This window comes from Pimephales promelas, chromosome 15, assembly GCF_988280905.1.
Source record: "Pimephales promelas chromosome 15, fPimPro1.hap1.1, whole genome shotgun sequence".
Classification (NCBI taxonomy): Eukaryota; Metazoa; Chordata; class Actinopteri; order Cypriniformes; family Leuciscidae; genus Pimephales; species Pimephales promelas.
Window position 1 is genome coordinate 15,533,199 of NC_142783.1, and position 19,858 is coordinate 15,553,056.

Consider the following 19,858-nt stretch of genomic DNA (forward strand, 5'->3'; position numbering starts at 1 on the left):
TCATTAGAACCTTTTTTTAGCATAAAATGTCATTTGGAGTTGAGTAAAGAACCCGATGCTACATATAGAACCCTTTTTTCTAAGAGTGAGTGTTTTTTTTTTTTAAGCATATGCTTCATTCATCTCCCTCTAGACATACCGCTGATCCATGGGGCTGAAAAAGTTTAATCGCTCCACAGAACAGAATCTGAACCTTCTGTGGCTTATTTATATGATTTTGAGCACTTTTCTTGTGCTCTTGGGTTAGTAGTGGTGTACGTCTTGGAGTTCTGGCTTGGAAACCGCATGCGTTTAGTATGCGTCTTACTGTGCAAGCTGAAACCTCTGTGTCTGTTTCCACCAAGTCTTTCTGCAGGTCTTTTGCAGTCACTCAAGGGTTTTTCCTGAACCTGCCTCCTCAGAAATCTGGTTGCAGCTGCTCATAGCTTCTTTATTTCTGCCCCATCCAGGTAGTTGCCTACAGAACAACCACTGGCTCTGCTCCCTCCTACCTAAACTCATTATTTGAGATTTACGTGCCATCCAGAATCTTGCGCGCTGCAAGTGAACGCCATCTTGTGGTGCCATCTCAAAGAGGCACAAAATCTCTAACATTTTTCTGGTGTGTTCCCTGCTGGTGGAATATGACCTGCAGCTCAACATGAGCTGCTGAGCCTGTGGCCATTTTCAAGAAACGGCATCTTTTTCAGCAACATTTGATCCATTAAAAATATATCTCTTTATAATATCTTTTTAATTATTTTATTTTATTTTTTGAAGTACACATACATCGTCAGATTAAACTGGGAGGGTCATAGCACTTACATAGTGTTGTCCTATTGTTAGTTTTGGATAAAAGCATCTGCTATATGAATAAATGTAAAAATGTAATAAAATGGCTGGTGAGTCTGTATAAAACGAAAGTCTTATTATTATTTTTTTCTTTAGTGATTTTCATCTTTGAAATAACTAAGCTGAAAACAGACAGTGGCTATTTCAAAGAAAAACTGTTACCTATTAAACGTATTATTATCAAACCTATTATTATCCATATCATATTAGATTTGCTTTTACACTGTCCAAAACAAACAAACAAAAAACACTTTAAGGCAACACATTACAGGTGAATATGATTTTAAAAACACATTTATCCCCAGTTGATTGGTTAATTGCAAAAAAATATATATGTTGTATTACAACTTTTCTAAAGTAGTGTTTAAATATGCAAATGAGACATATCATTAAATTTGCACTCATTTGCAAGCATTTTCATAACAGAAATCTGAACACTCCAGGTTCGAAATTCTTGTGTTATTTTGCTCACATTTTAGATTCCAAGATTTTACATGGGAGATTTTGGATATCTTTTTTATCACTCAGCAAGAAAAAAAAAAATCTAAATTTTGGAAAGTGCATGCAAATAAAGTGCAATAAAATAAACAGTAAAATGTATATTTTTGATGTTTTCTTTCCACTAGTATGAAACAACGTCATGTCAATTAGCCTAATATCTCAAAATTGATCAAAACATGATAAAAAAGTTTTTGCCTGAAACGAAAATATTAGCACCGCCTGCTGGTTGCAGGTGGTAAATGACAACATTCTACTCTAAAGGATTTCATCACACAAATAGCATTTCACTAAAGCAAGGTTACAGAAAATCCAAACAGTATTGCTTTGAAATACAGCAGATTATCCTTATCTTTTGATTTATGCAACACAACATGTCAGTCCTACTCAAAGCAGATGCACTGATGTGAGAACGTAAAGATGTGGTGGTCATTTCCGTATGGCTGCCTGTAGATGCCGAAGCTGAGGCAGGTTCACACTGCCACCCCCACACACAATCATAACCAGCGGGTCGAGCAGTTTAGGAAGGCGTCCCTCCTCCTGTAGCCTCGGAATGATTCCGCTGTATACAGCAGCCAATGATGCTCCGCAGGCTAACTCCACCAACACACGCTCCTCATCTGCATACAGAACACAGTAATCAATAGCAAAGCATGCTTTGTAATTATTGAGCTGTTTAATGACCTTAATCATAGCAATGAACTTACCCAGGAACAGTTCCACTGCCTCCAGGGCCTGTAGATCTGTCACCACCTCTGAAATGACATTGGGACGTCTGCTGTACTCAAACGCCTGCTGACATGCCATTTTTGCTCCCAAACACGTTGCTTCACTTGCGAGCAGTCAATATCAGAAAGATTCAGTTCAAAAAAATTGTTCATGAATTGTATGTGAATTTAAGATTATTTGTTAATTTATACCTTGTAATGTCAGGCAGCATAACCAGATCTTTGGCTTTCAGGGCAAAATTTAGACAATCGGCACCCACGGTCTCCATGCATAGGACAGGCACATTGCCCCAGCCTACCTCATCCAGCCCTTCCATCACCCCACAGAACAGACCACCACCCCCTACGGAAAGCACTATAGCTCCAGGTTTGGATGGCAGTGAGGCCTTGAGTTCATGCACAATGCTGGAATGACCTTTCCTAAGAGACAGGTTGTTGTTGTTTTTTACAGCTTTTCATTTATGTGAAAACTATGAAATAAATTCAGGACTGTACATGATCAGATTCCTTAAGTTTATTTTCTATTTATGATAAATGAACTCACCAGACCAGAGGATGGTTGAACGGGTGTATTACAGTAAGACCTTCAATTTCCGCCAATCGTAGGGCCTCAGCATTTGAATCATCCCACACCTACATCATCACAAAAAAACATTGGCATGTAAATGACTTAGGGTAAGAAAACATAATTGCATCATATCAGGAATAAAAGGCATTTGAGATAACGATGATGGTACTTTGCTCTTGCCTTGCCCACAACTTTGACTGTAGCTCCCTGGTCCTTAAGTTTTTGAGCTACCAGTTGGGGTGTCGACAAGGGCAAAACAATGGTGGCTGGCAGGTTGAGTTTTCTTGCTGCATATGCTGTGGCCATACCTGCATTACCACCTAAATGTATACTCACAGAGACAGGGAGACATGATTGAATATGTTCATCTATGACCGGGAAATACAATTAAATGTTTACCATTACACTCACCAGAAGAACAAATGACACCTCTCGACTGGTTTGAACTTGCAACCTTAGAAAGGAATAAAAAATTGTTAGAATTCTCCAATAGGCTGTGCAATCGTTCCTTTTTATAAGCGCTAGAGGGCAGTGTGAACGCGCACGTGACTATAGACTTCTATGAGGGAAGTTTGATTCAGTGAAGGATTTTGTTTGCAACATCGTTAACATTTAAAAGCTTTATGTGTTCAGTCAAACAAATATCGTGAAGCTTAATTTTATGAAATACAGCGATATGTTCCCTCACATTTTGACACATGTGTCCAATTCCACGGATTTTGAAGGAACCGGTGGGTTGTGAGCTCTCCATCTTCAAAAACACGGTAGTTCCCACCCGCTTCGACATGCCCGTGCTCTCGAGAAGTGGGGTGACGACATGAAATCCATTTTGCTTTGACATTTTGCTCATAATTTTCTGAAATACAGTTAATACAGGAGGAAATGTTCAACCAGTCACGGTGGGTAAATGACCTCCGTGCACGACGAACAGAAATTTGAGATTTCCCACGTTTTTAGTAGTAGTGAAACCTGGGTTTTCTTAAGTCATGCACTTATTTTACGTTTTAAACGTTTCATTAAACTAAAAATATACAGACAATTAGTATTTTTACTCTGGTCTACTCACCTGCGTCGCGGTGTTGTGGATATTACTAGCCTAGCCTGTAGCCTACAAGTTCAAAGTTCGTTTACTGACAATAAAGTAATCGAGCACTAATGAACTAATGTCCAAGACCGGTAATGTCAGGTTAAACTAAGTTACTTATTCATGGGAGTACCGTGCAATGATTAAAAAACATGAGTCTAACGTTGAATTATTGTTATTTTTTGATAGGCTTCACAACTTTGCCAATGGTAAATTTTTCTAAATATACGATATTATTTTCAAGCTAAATAAGTAATGAAGTAAAATAAAGCAAGTAAAAAAAAAAAACAGCCAATTGTCTTTTTTTTTAAATAGATAAGCACATTTATTTTCAAGCTAAATAAGTAATGAAGTAAAATAAATCAAGTAAAAAAAAACAAAAAAACACTAAGGACATATCAAACTTCACAACAAATGCATCTACAGTATGTTGATATTTCAACCCCAAAGAGTACACATCATCATACTCCTGCATAGAATATGCTGTGAACAAAATCCAGTCAATACAACATGTGACTTTGTCCCAATGTGGAAATTTTATTGTGCACAAATACATGACATTGCATTAATGGCTCTCGTATGGCAGCACAAACACAAGGCAGATCCTGCCTGTTTTGACAGCCATAAAAGTCTATATCAAGCTGTTTAAAGATTTGTTTGTTTGTTTGTTTTTTTCATTTCAATTAAATAAACAACCTTTAAAAAGGGAAAAGATCATGTAGCATAAAAAATCAAGCCAAACTTAAATAAAGCATGGAAATATAGATTTTATGTGATGTGTTGTCAATATCCCCTGGATGATGGGAAAACAGCCACTGCATTCGTTTTTATGGCATCCGTTTGTTTTTTTTTGTTGTTTTTTTTTCAGCATCCTTTTAAATTTCAGTTCCTAATAGATGACTTCTCAATTTCACCTCCATCAACCAACATAATTCTCCACACATAAAAATATACATGTGTCCATACCAGGCCACTTCCTTATTGTCCATCAGAAGCTTGACCAGCCTCAAGGTCTCTTCTAAACACTTTCCAGCACTTTCCTTCCTTTTCCCTGAATCAGCAACTTCCTAACCGTGGGAAATGAAACATCAGTCCCTTCAGTTTCCTCTTTGCCTGATAATAACCACAGAGCACAAAACACTAGAATCCAAGACTACATACTCTGTCACCAACTCTTATCATCACATCCACGTCCCGTTCTGACAATAACATCCCATTCTTAAACTCTCTCTCACACACATAGACTCAGGAGGTTTGCACTGTGGAATAGGTCAGTAAAGCTAACATGTTCCTCAACAGATATATGGGTAAAAGGGGATACTGCAAAAACAACACATCAAATTGACGAATAAAATCTGGGATGCAAACGGAAGACCACTGAATTGCCCTCTCATCGGTTATTCCCTCTTGTCCAGCATCAGACGTTCTCCATCATCTGTGAGTTCTTTATTGGGGTGATGGCAAAGACAGGGCGCCATCCCGCAGCTTCATGCCAACTGCTATTACAGGAGCTTGCACCGTTTCTTCTGGCAACCTATGCCAAGGAACGTTGCCTGGGTTTGATCCTTGGGTACAGCTACAATTGCAACAGTGAACAACAATTACTGATGGAGAACCTAACTTTTAAACAAAATTGCAGGGTTGATTCTTTCTCATTATATGCCTTACATTGAAACAAAATATTGTAATGCATAACAGTGCCATTTAAGAAATAAATGCATGCCTATACAGAAATCGTACCCCTAACAAGTTGCGTGGTACGTAGCCCTCCTTGTCATTAAGTCTGGTCCACCACCACTCCGTCTCGCTGTCATCCCTACGACTCATGATGGTAAGAGCATCGCCCTCATGGAAGGACACCTCATCTGCAGTCTGAGCTTCATAGTCCCACAGGGCATAAACCGTCCCTTTATTCATTACGCCCAGCTTCTCCTGTACACCTGGAAGGGAAGTAACAAAAATGAATTCTGGCTTTCAAAATCATGTACAGCCTCTACTCTAGATACTCACTTTATAGAAAAAATAACAACAGCAGAAAATGTGCTTGATATTACCATATAGAAACTGAGAGCATTGGACATAACCCTCCTCCATCTCTTCGCACTTGTCTGCTGCCGTCTCCACATCACTGATAGTAGTGGCAAAAATGGCAGCTCCAGACTCAACCAGCAACTTGCAAAGATGCACATTGTTGCATGAAGCTGCACAGTGCAGGGGCGTCCTGATCACAAGTGAGACAGAGTTAGCAACTGCTAACATCACTTTATGAGAGAGAATTTCATATCTGTACAATATGAAATGACAACAGATGTCCAATATTCTCTAATACAGACAAATGTCAGACAAAAGTGATAGTCCTCACCATCCATCACTATCTGCTGCATTGACATTGACCCCAAAATCCAGCAGGAATTTTACAATATGGTGGTGACCTGCACATACCGCATTATGGAGAGGGGTAATACCCTCATCATTTGGAGTGCTAGGATTGTTCACCTGAGGATGGAGTAAAACAAACAAAATTTGAGAAGGAAACAGTTGACAAGCTACTACTGAGACTAGTTCAAGCATTCAGCATAGGTGTAAGGGAGCGTATGGCAACTGAATAGTACCTCGTAGATAATCCTTTGCACCAAATCAAACTCGCCCTCCAAAGATGCATCCAAAAGCAATGCAAGAGGATTGAACTTGACCCTCAAGCCATGACCTGTCCTCTCAGAGCCAGGTTTCTTCAAGTTTGTGCGCTTGACCTGCAATATGAAAAATCTATTGGTTTTTATATTTCAAAGACTAACATCATGTCTTTTGAGCCACATCTTTTGAAGAAGAAAAAAGCCCAAATGAATATATACAGTATCAGAGCTATGCTAATTGATATAGCCAACAGTATGATAAACTCATTCTACTACCACGGCTAGGTTAAAGGATTGCTGCAGGACTCTGTGAATGAATGTTGCTTGTGAGTATCACAAAACGTTTTGCAGAATGAGACATGCAAAAAAAAAAAATGTCTTCAGCCAGTGCCAACTCACCGTAGATGCACCTGGAGGAGTGCCTGACTGTGCTGTGGTGTCCTGCTCTGCAGGGGAATTGGCTTCTGGTACTGGACTAGACTGTGCGTCCATATTTGTGTGGTTGTTGTTATGATTGTCCTCATGGTTGTCCTTATGAGAAGGGACTGAGGCACCATCCGCCTGGGCACCCCCTGAGTCACTACATAAATTTGTCAGCTGGTTCTCATTGTCATCAGCTGTAGGTGACACAGAAGAGGTGGGAGGAGGGATTGAGATTGCTGGCTCTGCTGAAGGCTCAGCTAACATGCTTGACTCCATCAGGTTCCCATTGGTAGTGTCCACATCACCCAGGGCTGTTGCCATGTAGTTCAAAGGACTATCAGGCTGGTAGAAAGGTGTACCACCCACTCCATTCTCAATGCCCCCTGCAAGGGTGTTGAAGCGCTGATATAAGAGCTTCTGGATGTTAGGCCCACTGGGTCCTTCTGGTTCTGTGATGGAGCTTCGCTTCTTCAAAGGTCGGGGAGCATTGGATAATTTCCGTCTCAGCACCTCCAGGTCAATGTCACTTTGGTAACGGAGAGGGGAGTGGGCCACAGGGGTCAGTTTGGTAGGGCTGAGAGGGCGAGGGATGTTCTCCACATTAGGTGGAGGTAAGGGAGTACTCTCTTGGACCTCTCTGTCGACCTCATCTGTGAAGGACTGCTGGTAGAGTGGAACTGGAGAGGGAGAGGTGGAGCCTGGTAGAACTGGTTTTCCGTATACTGGAAGCAAACGAAAAGAAAGCATATTTAAAAGAAGGGAACATGCATAATTATAATATGGAAAGCTAATTTCCATACTTGTTTGTAGAACCAATGCAACTGCTTATTACCTGCTTTAACAGCAGCTCTGCTGCTACTGGAGTAATTTTTGGCTGTAGGCTGTTGCAGGTACATATTGTAGATTGAGCTGGAGTTCATAGTGGCAGGACCCTTCCTTGGAGACTGGGGCCGGGACCCTCTGTCTGGAATAAAGGGACGTACCGCCACAGCAAGAGGAGGCTCTGTCCTCTCACCCTGAGGGAAGAGGGCGGATCCAGTCTGAGGCGTAGGACTGGGAGGCACTGTTATCCGCTGTTGGATCTGCTGTGATGAGGAACCAGAGGCAGGGGGTGTTCTCTGCCAGCCTACGTTGCCAGGTGCAGAGCGGGGCAAAGAGCTGGTGGCACAGACTGTGGAGTGATGGCCTGCACTGGGATAGGTTCCATAGATGGGTGGGGGCTGCTTAGACAATGCTGTTACTGTCCCTAACAGCTTAGGGGCTTCCTAGTAAATAAATGAAAAAACACAAGTTAAGCAAGACTCAAAAGATGTCTTTCAATAGAACTTGTGCTTAAGTTCTTTGGAGGACTGTTTAATCTCACCTTGTCTGATGTACCCATCTTGCTGCTATGATCTTGACTTGTGTCCTTCCAGTCTGGAGGTTTAATAGGAACCCTATTATTGCTGAAGGAGGGCCAGATTGCATCATTTGCTGTAGGGAGCACAGCAGTATGAGTTAGACTGTAACGTGTATGCTCTTTCTCCAGTTAGCCTCATTATGACAGACTGACCTGAGTCTCAAATGGGACTACACTCACATCTCTGACCCCTGTGACATCAGGACACTTCTAATCAGTGGCTTGAGTGGGGTATATTTCTGTCCTGTCCTCTGCACAGATCCAGCTCTCTTTGGGTTAAATGGATTACTAAGGCTATGTGTCCAAGTCCACTGCTCTGCTTGTCAAAGCCACGGGCGATGACGCATGTTTATCCCATCCGTCTGACAGACACGCCATCAAACTCACTGGCAGTCGACTGCCAAGTCCCACAAAGGAGAAATGCAGTGAAGCAAATGACTTAACTCTAACACATATGGGGGTTTCTTTTCTCGAAATAGGTCAAATTCTTCCAGGAATTAAATATGCTAAAGGTTGAATACAGTCCTTTGTTGTGTATTCTTAAGGCCAGCCTGACATCTTCATGACTACTAACAAAAATAAAGTTGTTACATAATAGCTACTTTTTTCCACCAGTTCATTTCACGGTTTTAGCAGTCTCGTGGATCTAACTTTTGTGACTACTGGGATATGGAACAGTAAGTGTACTTTTAAGTTTGCTTTTTAAGATAAATGATGGGTGGGGATTACATTGCCATTTTATGTACTTTGTCTGTCAGGACCCATGAGGTAACACATTATGCACAGGGCTTACCTTATGGGTACTGACAAATTAACTGCAAGCTAGTGTTTTTGTATATTTATTCTGTCAGTGTGTGTGAATAATTTATAATCAAATCAATTCACAGTGTCTCTGGCCTATATATTATTTATCTACAACATAAAGTCAAACATGGTTTTTAAATGTCTCATAAAGACAAATATTTGTCTTGTAAGTAGAATGCTATCCTGTTTTATGCACTGTGATCAAATATTTCTTCTTGATATCATGCCCGAAAAACTCACTAGAAGTACAGTCGGAGTCTGTGGGGGCCTCTGGCCCATCTCTAGGCTCTGAGGATTGCACCAGAGGGTCCACTATGATGTCTAAGTCTGAGACCTTCCATGGGCCTGCAGGCATCCTCACCCTCTCTTCCTCTGTCCCGCCGCCCCCAAATGTGACAAACAAGCATGACAGAAGAATAGGGTTGGAGATAAAAGGTGACAGACATGAGAAAATGAAAACACATGTTAGCGATTAAGGCTGGAAAAAACAAAGAAAGGTGTTTTAGTATGACATTGATGAGAATATCTGAATAAAGATACATTTCGAAACTTGGTGCTTATGAGCTCCCCTTTTAGATGGGAAGAGATACTGCAATTCTTCATCCAACTGAATTGTTAGCATGATAATGCCAAGAATGATAAAGACATGCTATTGTGACATGTCAGGAAAATAAGTGAAGCATAGAAAGAAATCTGAACTTAGCTGAATGAATGATTTTACAGTAGTGGTGAGAAAGAAGATTCATTTTCACAAGGAAAGCCGGTAAGCAGATTTCTGCTGTTGAGTGATTGATAGACACAGCCTTCAGGAGGCAAGCATAATGAGATGATCCATCTATCATCATTTATGTAGTACATGTAGTACCTATCTTGCTGATAGGGGTCATGAACCATGTATACCAATATGATGCTCATCGTTTTACCACAGAGAGTTTTTATTTGGACATTTTTTTGTTTGAGAGCACCAAGACTTTTCTCAATGATGCCCTAATCCCTGGACAAATCTCCAGAATTCCTGTAGCAGTTTATGGTTAAATAAAATTCTGTCAAGGAATAAGAGGAAAGACTGACCTGACTTGGAACGAGCATGGTTGACTGTAGCAGAAGTGGCGAGAGACTGTGGCTTCAGGGGATCAGGAGGTAAAGTGTAGCCTACTTCCTGTCGACTGGGCACCGGTATCTGGATGTAGGGACAGACTGCTGCCACCCGCCCAGAGCTGCCTGGGGTAGGCTGAGGGGAGGGAGGACCACTCATTCGGCCAAGCTGTAGAGTAGAAGAATGGTTAATCAAACCCCATAGAGACAAGTTCGCAAGAAGTGGCTAGTCAATACAGTACCAGTGTTTACACCTAAAAATATGCAGCGTTTATATTAACAAACTCCCTTGAATGCGATTGAGAGGTCAAACACTTTGCTTCAAAATCCTTTGAGCTTCAAATGCTGGGTTTAACTAGTTCCAGGGTCTCTTTAAAAACCATTAAGTAATGATTTACAATGCAGCTATAGATCTGGTGTACTAATCTGCATGTGGCACTGCAGTTGCAGGCTAGTTCTTTATCACTTGCCTCTGCTTTTTTCTTGTAGAGACGCTCTCTGAGGTCCCCAATACGCTTGTCCATCATGGTCACCTCCATGTTACGCTTGTTAAGCATATCCTTGTGTTGCTGAAGCTTACTGTTCTGTTCTTGATTTAGCTTGTTCCGGATCTAAATGTTAATACAATCATACATGCGTCATACACACGCATACAGAACTGATGATTACATTACGGCATCTGAATAATTTCCCTCATCAAATGTCACATGTTTATGCAACTTATATCTTTGGAATTTGAAAACACGCTATAATCTGAATATTTTATGCAATATCACTCTGGGGTGCAAGCTATACCACAAAACACTTCAGAGTAGATTTAGGAAATAATAAACAATTGTGGTAAAACAGGAAAGCGCATTAGAATCAAAGTCTTTAAAAAAAAAACTCACTGGGGAATAAATAGTTTTTGATGATCAAACTGCGTTAACGGATTAAAAGAAAGTCATTTCCTATTACTTTTCCCAAGTGAGTACATAACAGTTTGGTGCCGATGGCCATTCGAGTTGTCATGAGTTGCTGCAAAAACAACAAACAGCATCACAACCAACAACACATGGTCTCAGTCTTTCTCTCTTTGTGTATTCAATTAAAGTTAACAAGAATAATTATATACTGTTGTCTCTGTACAGTACAATGCCTACATCATGTTGCCTACCTGCAGTTCCTGGTAGAGTTTGCGGAGTTCCAGTGCAGCATTGCTGGTCACCGGTCCCCCCAGAGGCTGCAGTCCATTGAGACGCCCCCGTCGCAGATCGTCTAGCTGCTGTGTGAGCTGGTCCACCTTGACCATGGCCGACTGCAGCTCTGCCTGCTTTTCCTGGAACAGGCTGCTAACATGCTCAATTTCTGCAGCTGAAAGACACACACAAAACATTCCAATTATAAATAAACTATCATAGCGTGCAAATGGATGTACGATTGTTGATACGCTACATATACTATATGTTAGTGTCTGTGGATTTTTCAAGTGTGGGTGTGTTCGAGCAAGTGTGGGAGTGAGGTCCAGTGCAGTTGTTCACTCCCCAAGTCCACATGCCATACGACAAATTCTCAATTGAGAGGAATGGTATTGTGATCTTGGTTTTATCTCATGAATGTTATGAGGGGGTGAAATCTTCCCTAGGCTCTTCCACACCCCAAATAGAACTCCCCGTTTCAAAGCTAAGAAATGCTGTTATTGACTGATCCACTGCCAGGAACAGAGAGGGAGTGGACGGCAAAAGCAACTGGAGCAAGGGATGAAATTACCTGGGCAAAATGACATATTAGATACTTCAATAACAAACCTCAATATTATAGTAGGTCATAATGTAGCATTTTAATGCTTCAAAGAACATAAGTAAAATCTGTTTATAAAATGAGCAATCTAAAGCGTTTTCAAGTCTGTTAACATGGCTGTACATACACAGGTTGCCGTTGATGAGTTTGCTGTAGTCCACTTGGCCCCTCATGGCACGGACCTTCTTGAGTTTGGCTTCTTGACTGTCCACCCTTTCCCTTAACCTCTGGAGCTTCTCACTTTCAGACACGGACTGGCCCTGACGTGGGTCCTGTTGCTTCAGATACCGCAATCGTTGCTCCTACACGCGGAGAGGAGAGGAAACGGAAGGACAGGAGAGGGTAACGGTCAATTTGAAAATGGGGGGGCATGCTCCACATATCATTAAAACAGACACGTAACTGATCAAAAAAAGCCCTTTCTCACACCTCACTACGTACAGTGGAGAGCTGCGAGAGAATGGGATGGAAACAATAAGGAAGGACCAGGTAAGATGGTAAAATAGAGAGAGAAAAGAGACAGGAAATAATAAAAGAACATCAACTTAATTTAAGTGCCAATTCCGATTTAGTGTTAGCAGAGAAGCTGCTGGAAGAGCTGTTAGGAGAGAATCATCCTGTAATTACTCCAACTGAATATGAAAGATTCAGATACAGTATGTGGGATGTTACAACATAACACACCCAAAAAGTGAATGTATGATGAATGAGACTAAAATAGAAAGTGGAGGGAAGCACAGGCATTCGTGCTGACAAGCACTTTCAGGTCTGCTTTAGAATGAGCAAATACAAAGCCAGAACTAACAGTCCCAGAGTGTTGACTCGACACAATCCAGTGTTAAATGATCGGACAAACAAACAAAGCGTGTTTTAACCACAGGGCTAATACATTTAGTTACGTACAACATGTTTGTTTAAAATATACATTTGTATTATTTCATTTATTTTTGTTTTTATCTCTATACAATGTTTTGAGTTGTCAGACAAGATGAAAATTGCCTCAAATCTGCATTATCTATTCACAAACAATTTGTATTAGCAATATAAAACCAATAAAAATGCCAAAAATAAATGAGCAATTCAACAACCAACTCTACCAGGAAAGTTTTAAACAGACATGCATTTGTTTACCTTACAACAGGTGAGTTAACTTGATGGCTTCTTGATACATTTTCATGAAATACACAGTCCCATATACTTAGAAATCATAGCCCGATTTCTCAAGCATTCTGGTAGTTTTTTTTTTTTCCCGGGAACTGACTACACCTTCACAAGTACACGTACATGGCATCCACACTCAATCTCCAGTGGTCTTAACATCCACCCTCTTCCTGACAGCTGCGGTTCCATGCTGATCTCATTTCCTATGTGAACGGAGTCTCTTTCCTGTTGTTGTTTAAGGAATATAACTTTGCGACCATATATGCAACACACACAAATACCCTCCAGTGCTAACCTAAGTATGATATTCAACCAACACACGCCGACCTCAAGACAATATCTTCATCACAGATACAAACAATTCTCAAAACACAATATAAAAAAGGCTGAATTAACCAAATGACGTCAGGCTCAAGTGCACTAACTGAACATTTAAAATGCAAATCATTCAGGCTTTTAGAAAATTCCTGACATGGCCGTGTGGAATCGGGCTAGTACAATTAATCAAACATGACAGTTCATGCACTCCCCAGATGATATGACCATGTGTTCACATATGCTCCTTATGCATATATGTTCACCTGCTTATGGCGAACCACAGGGGTCTTTGTTTTAATAAGCAGAAGTCAGCAGACCAACAGAGCACCATTAACATATCTGAAAATAAAAGATGCATATCTTATCCTAAGTAAAACTGTCCTTGTTTGGCATAGGACAGGTCATTTCTTTTCAATGTAACAGTCCAGACATAAGAAGAGTATAAGAATCATTGATATATGAATAAATAAAGAGATAAGAGGCTTCATATGGTGGATCCTACCTTAGCTATCAGCATCTGCTGCTGTGTTTCGATCTGCTGCTGCTGTCGCATTGCCATCTCCTGCAGCTCTGACAGCGTTAACTCCACACGTGGATTCCCCACCTACACACACACACACACACACAAAATGTAAAATCAGTTTTGCAAACAAACAGGCTGAACTTTACTTGTTCAAGCAAAACAAAAACTACATTTTGTTTTTTAATGAAATCTTTCCAATAAAATAAAAATGATCAGCCGTCTTTAGAATCAAATTAGTTTCAAATTAGTAGTCAACAGACTGTAGATGACCCAATGCTGATATTCATCTCACAATATATGTAATACAAATTAATGGTGACAAATGAGGTGTACATAAAATTTCTGAAATTAGATAAAAATATAAAGCAATATTTACTTTGATGAACTCAAAAATATTAGAAAAGAGAAAATAATATCTAAATAGGGAAAATATTGGCTGCTTAATTATTATATTGGTTTATAACTAGTTAAAATCAAACGAAATCTTTTCTTAGGTATTTTGTATTCCTTGTCAACTAGACAGGTAGAGCCCCGCTCAGCGTCGGAGACTGCCACGTTATCTGCGCACTCTGCCTGGGCCAGGGACACGCTTACATTCGGGAGGATGTGAGCATTGCGAGGAGCTTCCGATGTTGCCCCTGCGGACTCGACTCGAAGCCGTGACCACCGAAGCTGTCTCTCCGCCCTTTGTAGGACCACGCAGGAAGAAGTGCCGTTCTCAAAGGCCGGAGCCTGTGGCCGTTGCGAAGCGCTCGCCGGAGTCCCTCCCTTGAGCCTGGCCTTCGCCTTCTCCGCTGAAACGTGCTGAAGCGTTTCCTCCCGTTCATTCGTTCTAGTCCGCTCGGACAACATGTCTGTGTCTTACGTGAACCGACAGGGCGGTGTCAGATCCAGAAACCTCTACAATCTGACCGAACGTCTTCTTGTTTGGTCTCAGCACCATTTGCGCTTGCTGAGAGCTGTGTATGTGCCAGGCCACCTAAACGACGGCCCAGAAAGACTGTCCAGGGACAATGTTCCCCCAGGAGATTGTTCCCTGCACCCCCAAACAGTCCAGTTGCTATGGCACCTTTTTGGCCCATTTTTCTGATCGCACTGTCATCAGTCAAATGTGTTTGGGACTTACACGCACTGTCTGTCAGTGCTACGTGTCTTAAGTTTGGACCAAATGACTCAAAAGTCATCCTCAGACCTAGACATGGATACGTTCCCAAGTGATTGGCACTCCGTTTAGAGCACAGATCATTTCCCTATCAGCTCTGCCAGCATCCGATAGTGAGAGCGCCGAGGGTTTACATTACACGCTATGCCCCTTTCAGATGCTCAGAGCAGCTTTTCGCTTCGTTCGGAAGGTGCACCAAAGGTCTCGCCGCCTCGAAACAGAGCCTATCTATGGCAGCTGCTTATGCTTCAAAAGGTCTGCAATGCCATTTCGGCGTCAGGGCTCCTTCCACCAGAGGCATAGCCTCTTCGTGGGTATGGTCCAGTGGAATTTCTATTCATGACATATGAGTGGTGGCGGGCTGGGCCTCCCAGTCCACCTTTGTCAGGTTCTATAACCTGGAAGTTCTATAACCCTGCAGGCTAAACTGTCAGATTAAGTGAGATGTCAGTTCTGTCCAAGCATTCGTGCGGAGGCAACTCTCATATGACTTAGCTCTTCTGGTTGAGCTGCACTGTATCAGGTTATGTGCTATATGCTTTTTCATTGACCGGTGTCGCCGCTCTCTATTCCCTGTGAGTGCCTATGTACATGTGCTTATTTCCGCTTATCTGGGATCCCTGGGCTTCTCTGGGACTCTTGAAGTGGATGCTGGCGTGCACAGTGTTGACAAAGGGTTCCCATAGCGTAAGCTAAACTTACGCAATACAAGAGAACCTTTCGTAAGAGAACGAATCGGTTACCTAACGTAACTTCGGTTCTCTCTAGATGAGGGAACGATTATTTAACCAATCCTAGCTAACCATTGTTGCGAGCTAGGACACGTTGAGGGCGCAAGCACCCTTCATTGGACGAGATGTCACGTCGGGCTCACTAGTAGGCTGCAGTTGCCGCAGGGCAGCCAGTAAGACAGCCTGATAGACAGCCTGCTCTAAGTCTGCTAACTGATGGACTGCGTTGACAATGAATACAAAATTAAGGATAATTTTTGGCTTCAATATCTCGAGAAGATGAATTTTTCCTGCAGCCTAAGCTAAACGTACACAATACTCGTTCAATCAGCTAGAGAGGACCGATGTTACTTTAGGTAACCGATTTGTTTTCAAATAAAAACCAAAAATGCATTTTGGTTGTTCTTTTTAAAGATGACAGCCTTTTGGTGGCCTGAAAATGCAAACTTATAAAGCCGGATCATTCATTCACGCTACTTAACAATATAGGCACACTCAAAACACAATGTATATAGCGACAATCAAAAGAACAATTAACAAGAGCCTATTTATTCGAATATTCCTAAATTTCAGAAACAAAACCGGGATAGTCTTTTTGTCTGACATATCAGTATTGCACACATTCAAAATTCCCATAACTGGCTCACTGCACACATGTTAAACTTATAATGACTAAAACATCTGACAGAGCCCAGTGAGTCAGAGCAGTACTGCGAAAACCTCATTTATCCGTGGAGGGTACATTTATCTAAATGATCTCACTTGAGACATCACTGAGATTTTTTTTTTTTTTTTTAGAAAAGTCAGTGTGGCAAATCTATGTTCAAATTAGGGCTGGCTAGAACCGGCACTAGATATCCTCCTAGAGGTCTCTGTGCTGTCAGATAAAGCAGAAATACTCTGATATGATACTGAATAATGCAGGTGATTTGAAATTAGCCATTTTTTGCAGATTGGCACTCAGTACTGCAGTCAAGTTTAAGCCAATCACCTTGAGCTGTAAATACCATGTGATTAACTTGATAAAAAATGTAGCCTATAAGGGCATACTGGGAAACACTTAGCAAAGAGTCGGGAAACATTAAAGATAATCTACCATCAAAAAAATGGGAAAAAAATATCCTTATATTTATATATATATATTTTTTTTATATATTATATTTTTTAAAAATATAAAATATAAAAATATAATATATAAATTATTTCAGGGAGTGACATTTTTGGAATCTTGGATAATTCCTCTTTGAAAGGATTTCGCCTGAAATGTGGCCACAGAAAATGAGGTCACCCCTGGGGCCATTCTGGTGTTGGTGAGCACCTGCTTCTGATGGAACAGGACCTTTTTTTAAGATGAGATCGCTAACAAAGTATTAAACACACTCGAGTGATTTTGTGACTAAAGCATTTAAACTACATTTATCTATAACAATATTATCTGTTCTCTCTTTACCTCTATTTTTCACTCTTTTTCACATATGACATAGTCCATTAGGTCATCGCCTGCCCGCAGCCACTGCTATTCATATCCCGCCTGACAAATGAGCCATAATTAGATAACTTTTAGTTCCTCCTGAGTCCTGTCACAAGAACAATTCTCACAAATGCTCTTTTAGAGGTCTGACATGGCAACTCCTAAAAATGACAGTGTGTCACACTTAATCACAATTACTACAGAGATAGAATTCTGCCAAACCTGTAAATGGATAGTTGACGAATAACGTGATTTAATAAGTTTCGGATCTTAAACTAAACACGATTTTTATCACAAAATCATACATTCACAAATGGCCCATCATCAGCTGCATGTGATTGAAAGATGCGAGATAAAAGTTTAAAGATAGAAAGATTTATTTATTTTGCAACCTATTTTGTCCTGTCAAAATTCTTTGAGGCAGGTAATATGAATTTATTGTCAAAGCAAATTTATTCACAATACATATATATATATATATATATATATATATGAGGAGTTCAGATGCAAAAGCCTCTAAATGCCATTTGAAATTTTCTTCTTTAATGATGATTTTTATCAAACTTGTATATTTAAGTTCAGTAATTTCACTTAAATAACAATTAGTAGGTAATCATCATTGCCATTTAAGTGAAATTACTGAACTTAAATATACAAGCTTGATAAAAATTATCATTCTAGAAGAAAATTTCAAGTGGCACTTAGAGGCTTTTGTTATTCTTCAAACTCTTAAACTCTTCATATTTTATCTAAATATGCACTATATTATATTTTATCTAAATATACATTCAATGTTGGTGCATTGCCGATATGCAAATTATAAACCATGAATTATAATATAAAGCATTTCCCCAATATGGTAGCTAGGGAAAAGTGATGATTTTTCAACAAATGAGCTTGATATTACAAATATTACAAAATAGCTGCAATTGCAAAACTATATGACATTCAATACAAATGACATTCAATACAAATATTTTGCCTAATATAAGGTAATAGGAGAAATCATAAAATATAATTTTTCATATTAGTTTTGCAACAATCACAGGCACTACTACTTTACATAAACTTTTTCCCCAACATTAAGATTTATGGGGTTTTTATATACAAGATCAAGAGTAGGCTCAGAAAACACAGAAAGGCACAGAAATCGTGAGATCACAAAAACTGCATTTATAATAATTACCATACAGTATTAGAAAAATGCCGTTTAAAGTAGCCTATAACAACAGCATTTCGCCACTCACTGTCTGAAATGTCATGTCAAATAATACCCAATTAGCCTACGTCAGGTAAGAGTATCCCTTCCCTTTACATAGCCTACTGCTGTGATCTAACAGCTCATATAACTACAACAAAGTATTATCCAACACTTTGACACTTGTCACAACTGGTCAATCTTTCTTCCAAAACATTTACAGTCTGAAAATTTGAGTAAACCGATTCTGTGCTTCCCAAATCAATGCTACACAGACTAAAGCTTAAGAATACACTTTAAAAAGGGGGGGGCGCGGGAATTACCTGGTGTGAGTCCCAGGTTATTCTGCATGATCGGACCTTAATTTTGCTGCATTGTCCTTCAGCAGTGAATTCCTGCACAGTCTCGACGTGGTTCCACTCCATTTCTAGCAGTCAGGTGCGCGTTTCCGAGAAAAGCATCGGCACTGGGTGGACGGATGCAGTGCAGCTGTAGTATGCGGTGTTGTGCTCGTTATGAGACCCCAGAGTCACACTAACACAGCCGCAATCCTCTCTCCAAAAAGCAGGAGTGAAGTCACCCAGCACATTAGCGATGAGTCAGGCTGTCATCCGCGCGACTGACTTGCGTGTTTTTGCTTACTATACATATAGTTAGTGACTCTGATAAGGAATTGCAGTACATCAAACACTCATTTGTTGGAAAGAAAGGCGTGACCTTTGTAAAATGTTAACGTGAATCTGTGATGATGGAGACTGCGTAAGTTTTTTCCCCCCCTCAGGCTCAATTTTGACGTGCAAGCACTTCTCTTGCTGTTAATGTGTGTGCGTGTTTCTCCTGCCCGGAGAGTAGACTGCAGTAGTGATGTCTGATTCCTGAATGAATCGTTCTTTTGAGTCGGATCTTTTCAGAGTCGGTTGAACAAATTCACAAAACCGGTCTACCCGATTCATTTAAACGATTCTAAACATCACACTTAGCCTACAGCTGAGAGAAACCAACTGCTCAAAATAATCAGCATCAGATATAGGCCTATTAGTTTTTTTTTTCTTAATATTTTCTTGATACTTGATACAACAATCCCAACTGAATTTATCATGGGAAATTCTATCACCAACATTCAAAACAAATCCCATTGCTAACAACTAGAGCATCAACACTAAATTATGAATAGGCTTTCTGCTGGATAGGCTACAGTGGGATAATAAAGAATTGTGATTCTTAACCTTTATGAGGGAGAACACGTGGTCTTATTTAATTATTTGAAACAAACTTACAAACTATTTACTTTTGGAAACGCTTACTTTTGGAAATACAACTTTTAAAACCCCACCAATCGGATGTTCATTAACAGATGCTACTGGACTCCAAGCAGTTTGACTATAGATATTGACTGCACTATGCTGGTGGTGCAATGGGGTGATGATTAAGTTGTGGTAAGTGGTAAAAACC

The 19,858-nt window shown here is 40.4% G+C and overlaps 2 protein-coding genes across 8 annotated transcripts in view; both read right to left on the bottom strand.

Moving 5' to 3' along the window:
- Nucleotides 1-727: 727 nt before the first annotated feature.
- On the bottom strand, nt 728-3,816 carry sdsl (serine dehydratase-like). Its single transcript, XM_039672528.2, has 8 exons — nt 3,692-3,816; nt 3,314-3,481; nt 3,037-3,079; nt 2,806-2,945; nt 2,602-2,690; nt 2,250-2,477; nt 2,037-2,161; nt 728-1,949 (listed from the first exon to the last, which is right to left on the bottom strand). The coding sequence occupies exons 2-8, from the start codon at nt 3,473-3,475 to the stop codon at nt 1,759-1,761; spliced, it is 978 nt and encodes a 325-aa protein (XP_039528462.1). The 5' UTR covers nt 3,476-3,481; nt 3,692-3,816; the 3' UTR covers nt 728-1,758.
- A 406-nt stretch (nt 3,817-4,222) lies between these two features.
- Nucleotides 4,223-19,858, bottom strand: part of ppp1r13ba (protein phosphatase 1, regulatory subunit 13Ba) — a 40,809-nt gene continuing 25,173 nt past the window's right edge. For 5 of the 7 annotated variants that reach the window (XM_039672491.2, XM_039672483.2, XM_089120217.1 and 2 more), the window contains 14 exons: nt 13,824-13,925; nt 11,970-12,144; nt 11,220-11,416; nt 10,534-10,674; nt 10,040-10,232; nt 9,209-9,340; nt 8,129-8,238; nt 7,598-8,030; nt 6,742-7,487; nt 6,322-6,459; nt 6,072-6,205; nt 5,764-5,930; nt 5,450-5,649; nt 4,223-5,285 (listed from right to left, as the gene is read on the bottom strand). In XM_039672491.2, the coding sequence (XP_039528425.2) occupies nt 5,244-5,285; nt 5,450-5,649; nt 5,764-5,930; nt 6,072-6,205; nt 6,322-6,459; nt 6,742-7,487; nt 7,598-8,030; nt 8,129-8,238; nt 9,209-9,340; nt 10,040-10,232; nt 10,534-10,674; nt 11,220-11,416; nt 11,970-12,144; nt 13,824-13,925 (2,910 nt within the window). In that variant the 3' untranslated portion in view covers nt 4,223-5,243. Of the gene's footprint in view, nt 5,286-5,449; nt 5,650-5,763; nt 5,931-6,071; nt 6,206-6,321; nt 6,460-6,741; nt 7,488-7,597; nt 8,031-8,128; nt 8,239-9,208; nt 9,341-10,039; nt 10,233-10,533; nt 10,675-11,219; nt 11,417-11,969; nt 12,145-13,823; nt 13,926-18,729; nt 19,244-19,858 lie in introns of those variants that run through there. The other 2 variants (XM_089120218.1, XM_089120216.1) reach the window with 2 other exon arrangements.

Excerpts from the sequence above, each read along its gene's own strand:
- sdsl (XM_039672528.2), bottom strand. The coding sequence starts at position 3,475 with ATGAGCAAAATGTCAAAGCAAAATGGATTTCATGTCGTCACCCCACTT. Across the intron at positions 2,946-3,036 it reads AGGTGTCATTTGTTCTTCTG|GTGGTAATGCAGGTATGGCC; the intron begins GTGAGTGTAATG and ends GTATACATTTAG. Across the intron at positions 1,950-2,036 it reads GGCAGTGGAACTGTTCCTGG|ATGAGGAGCGTGTGTTGGTG; the intron begins GTAAGTTCATTG and ends TTCTGTATGCAG.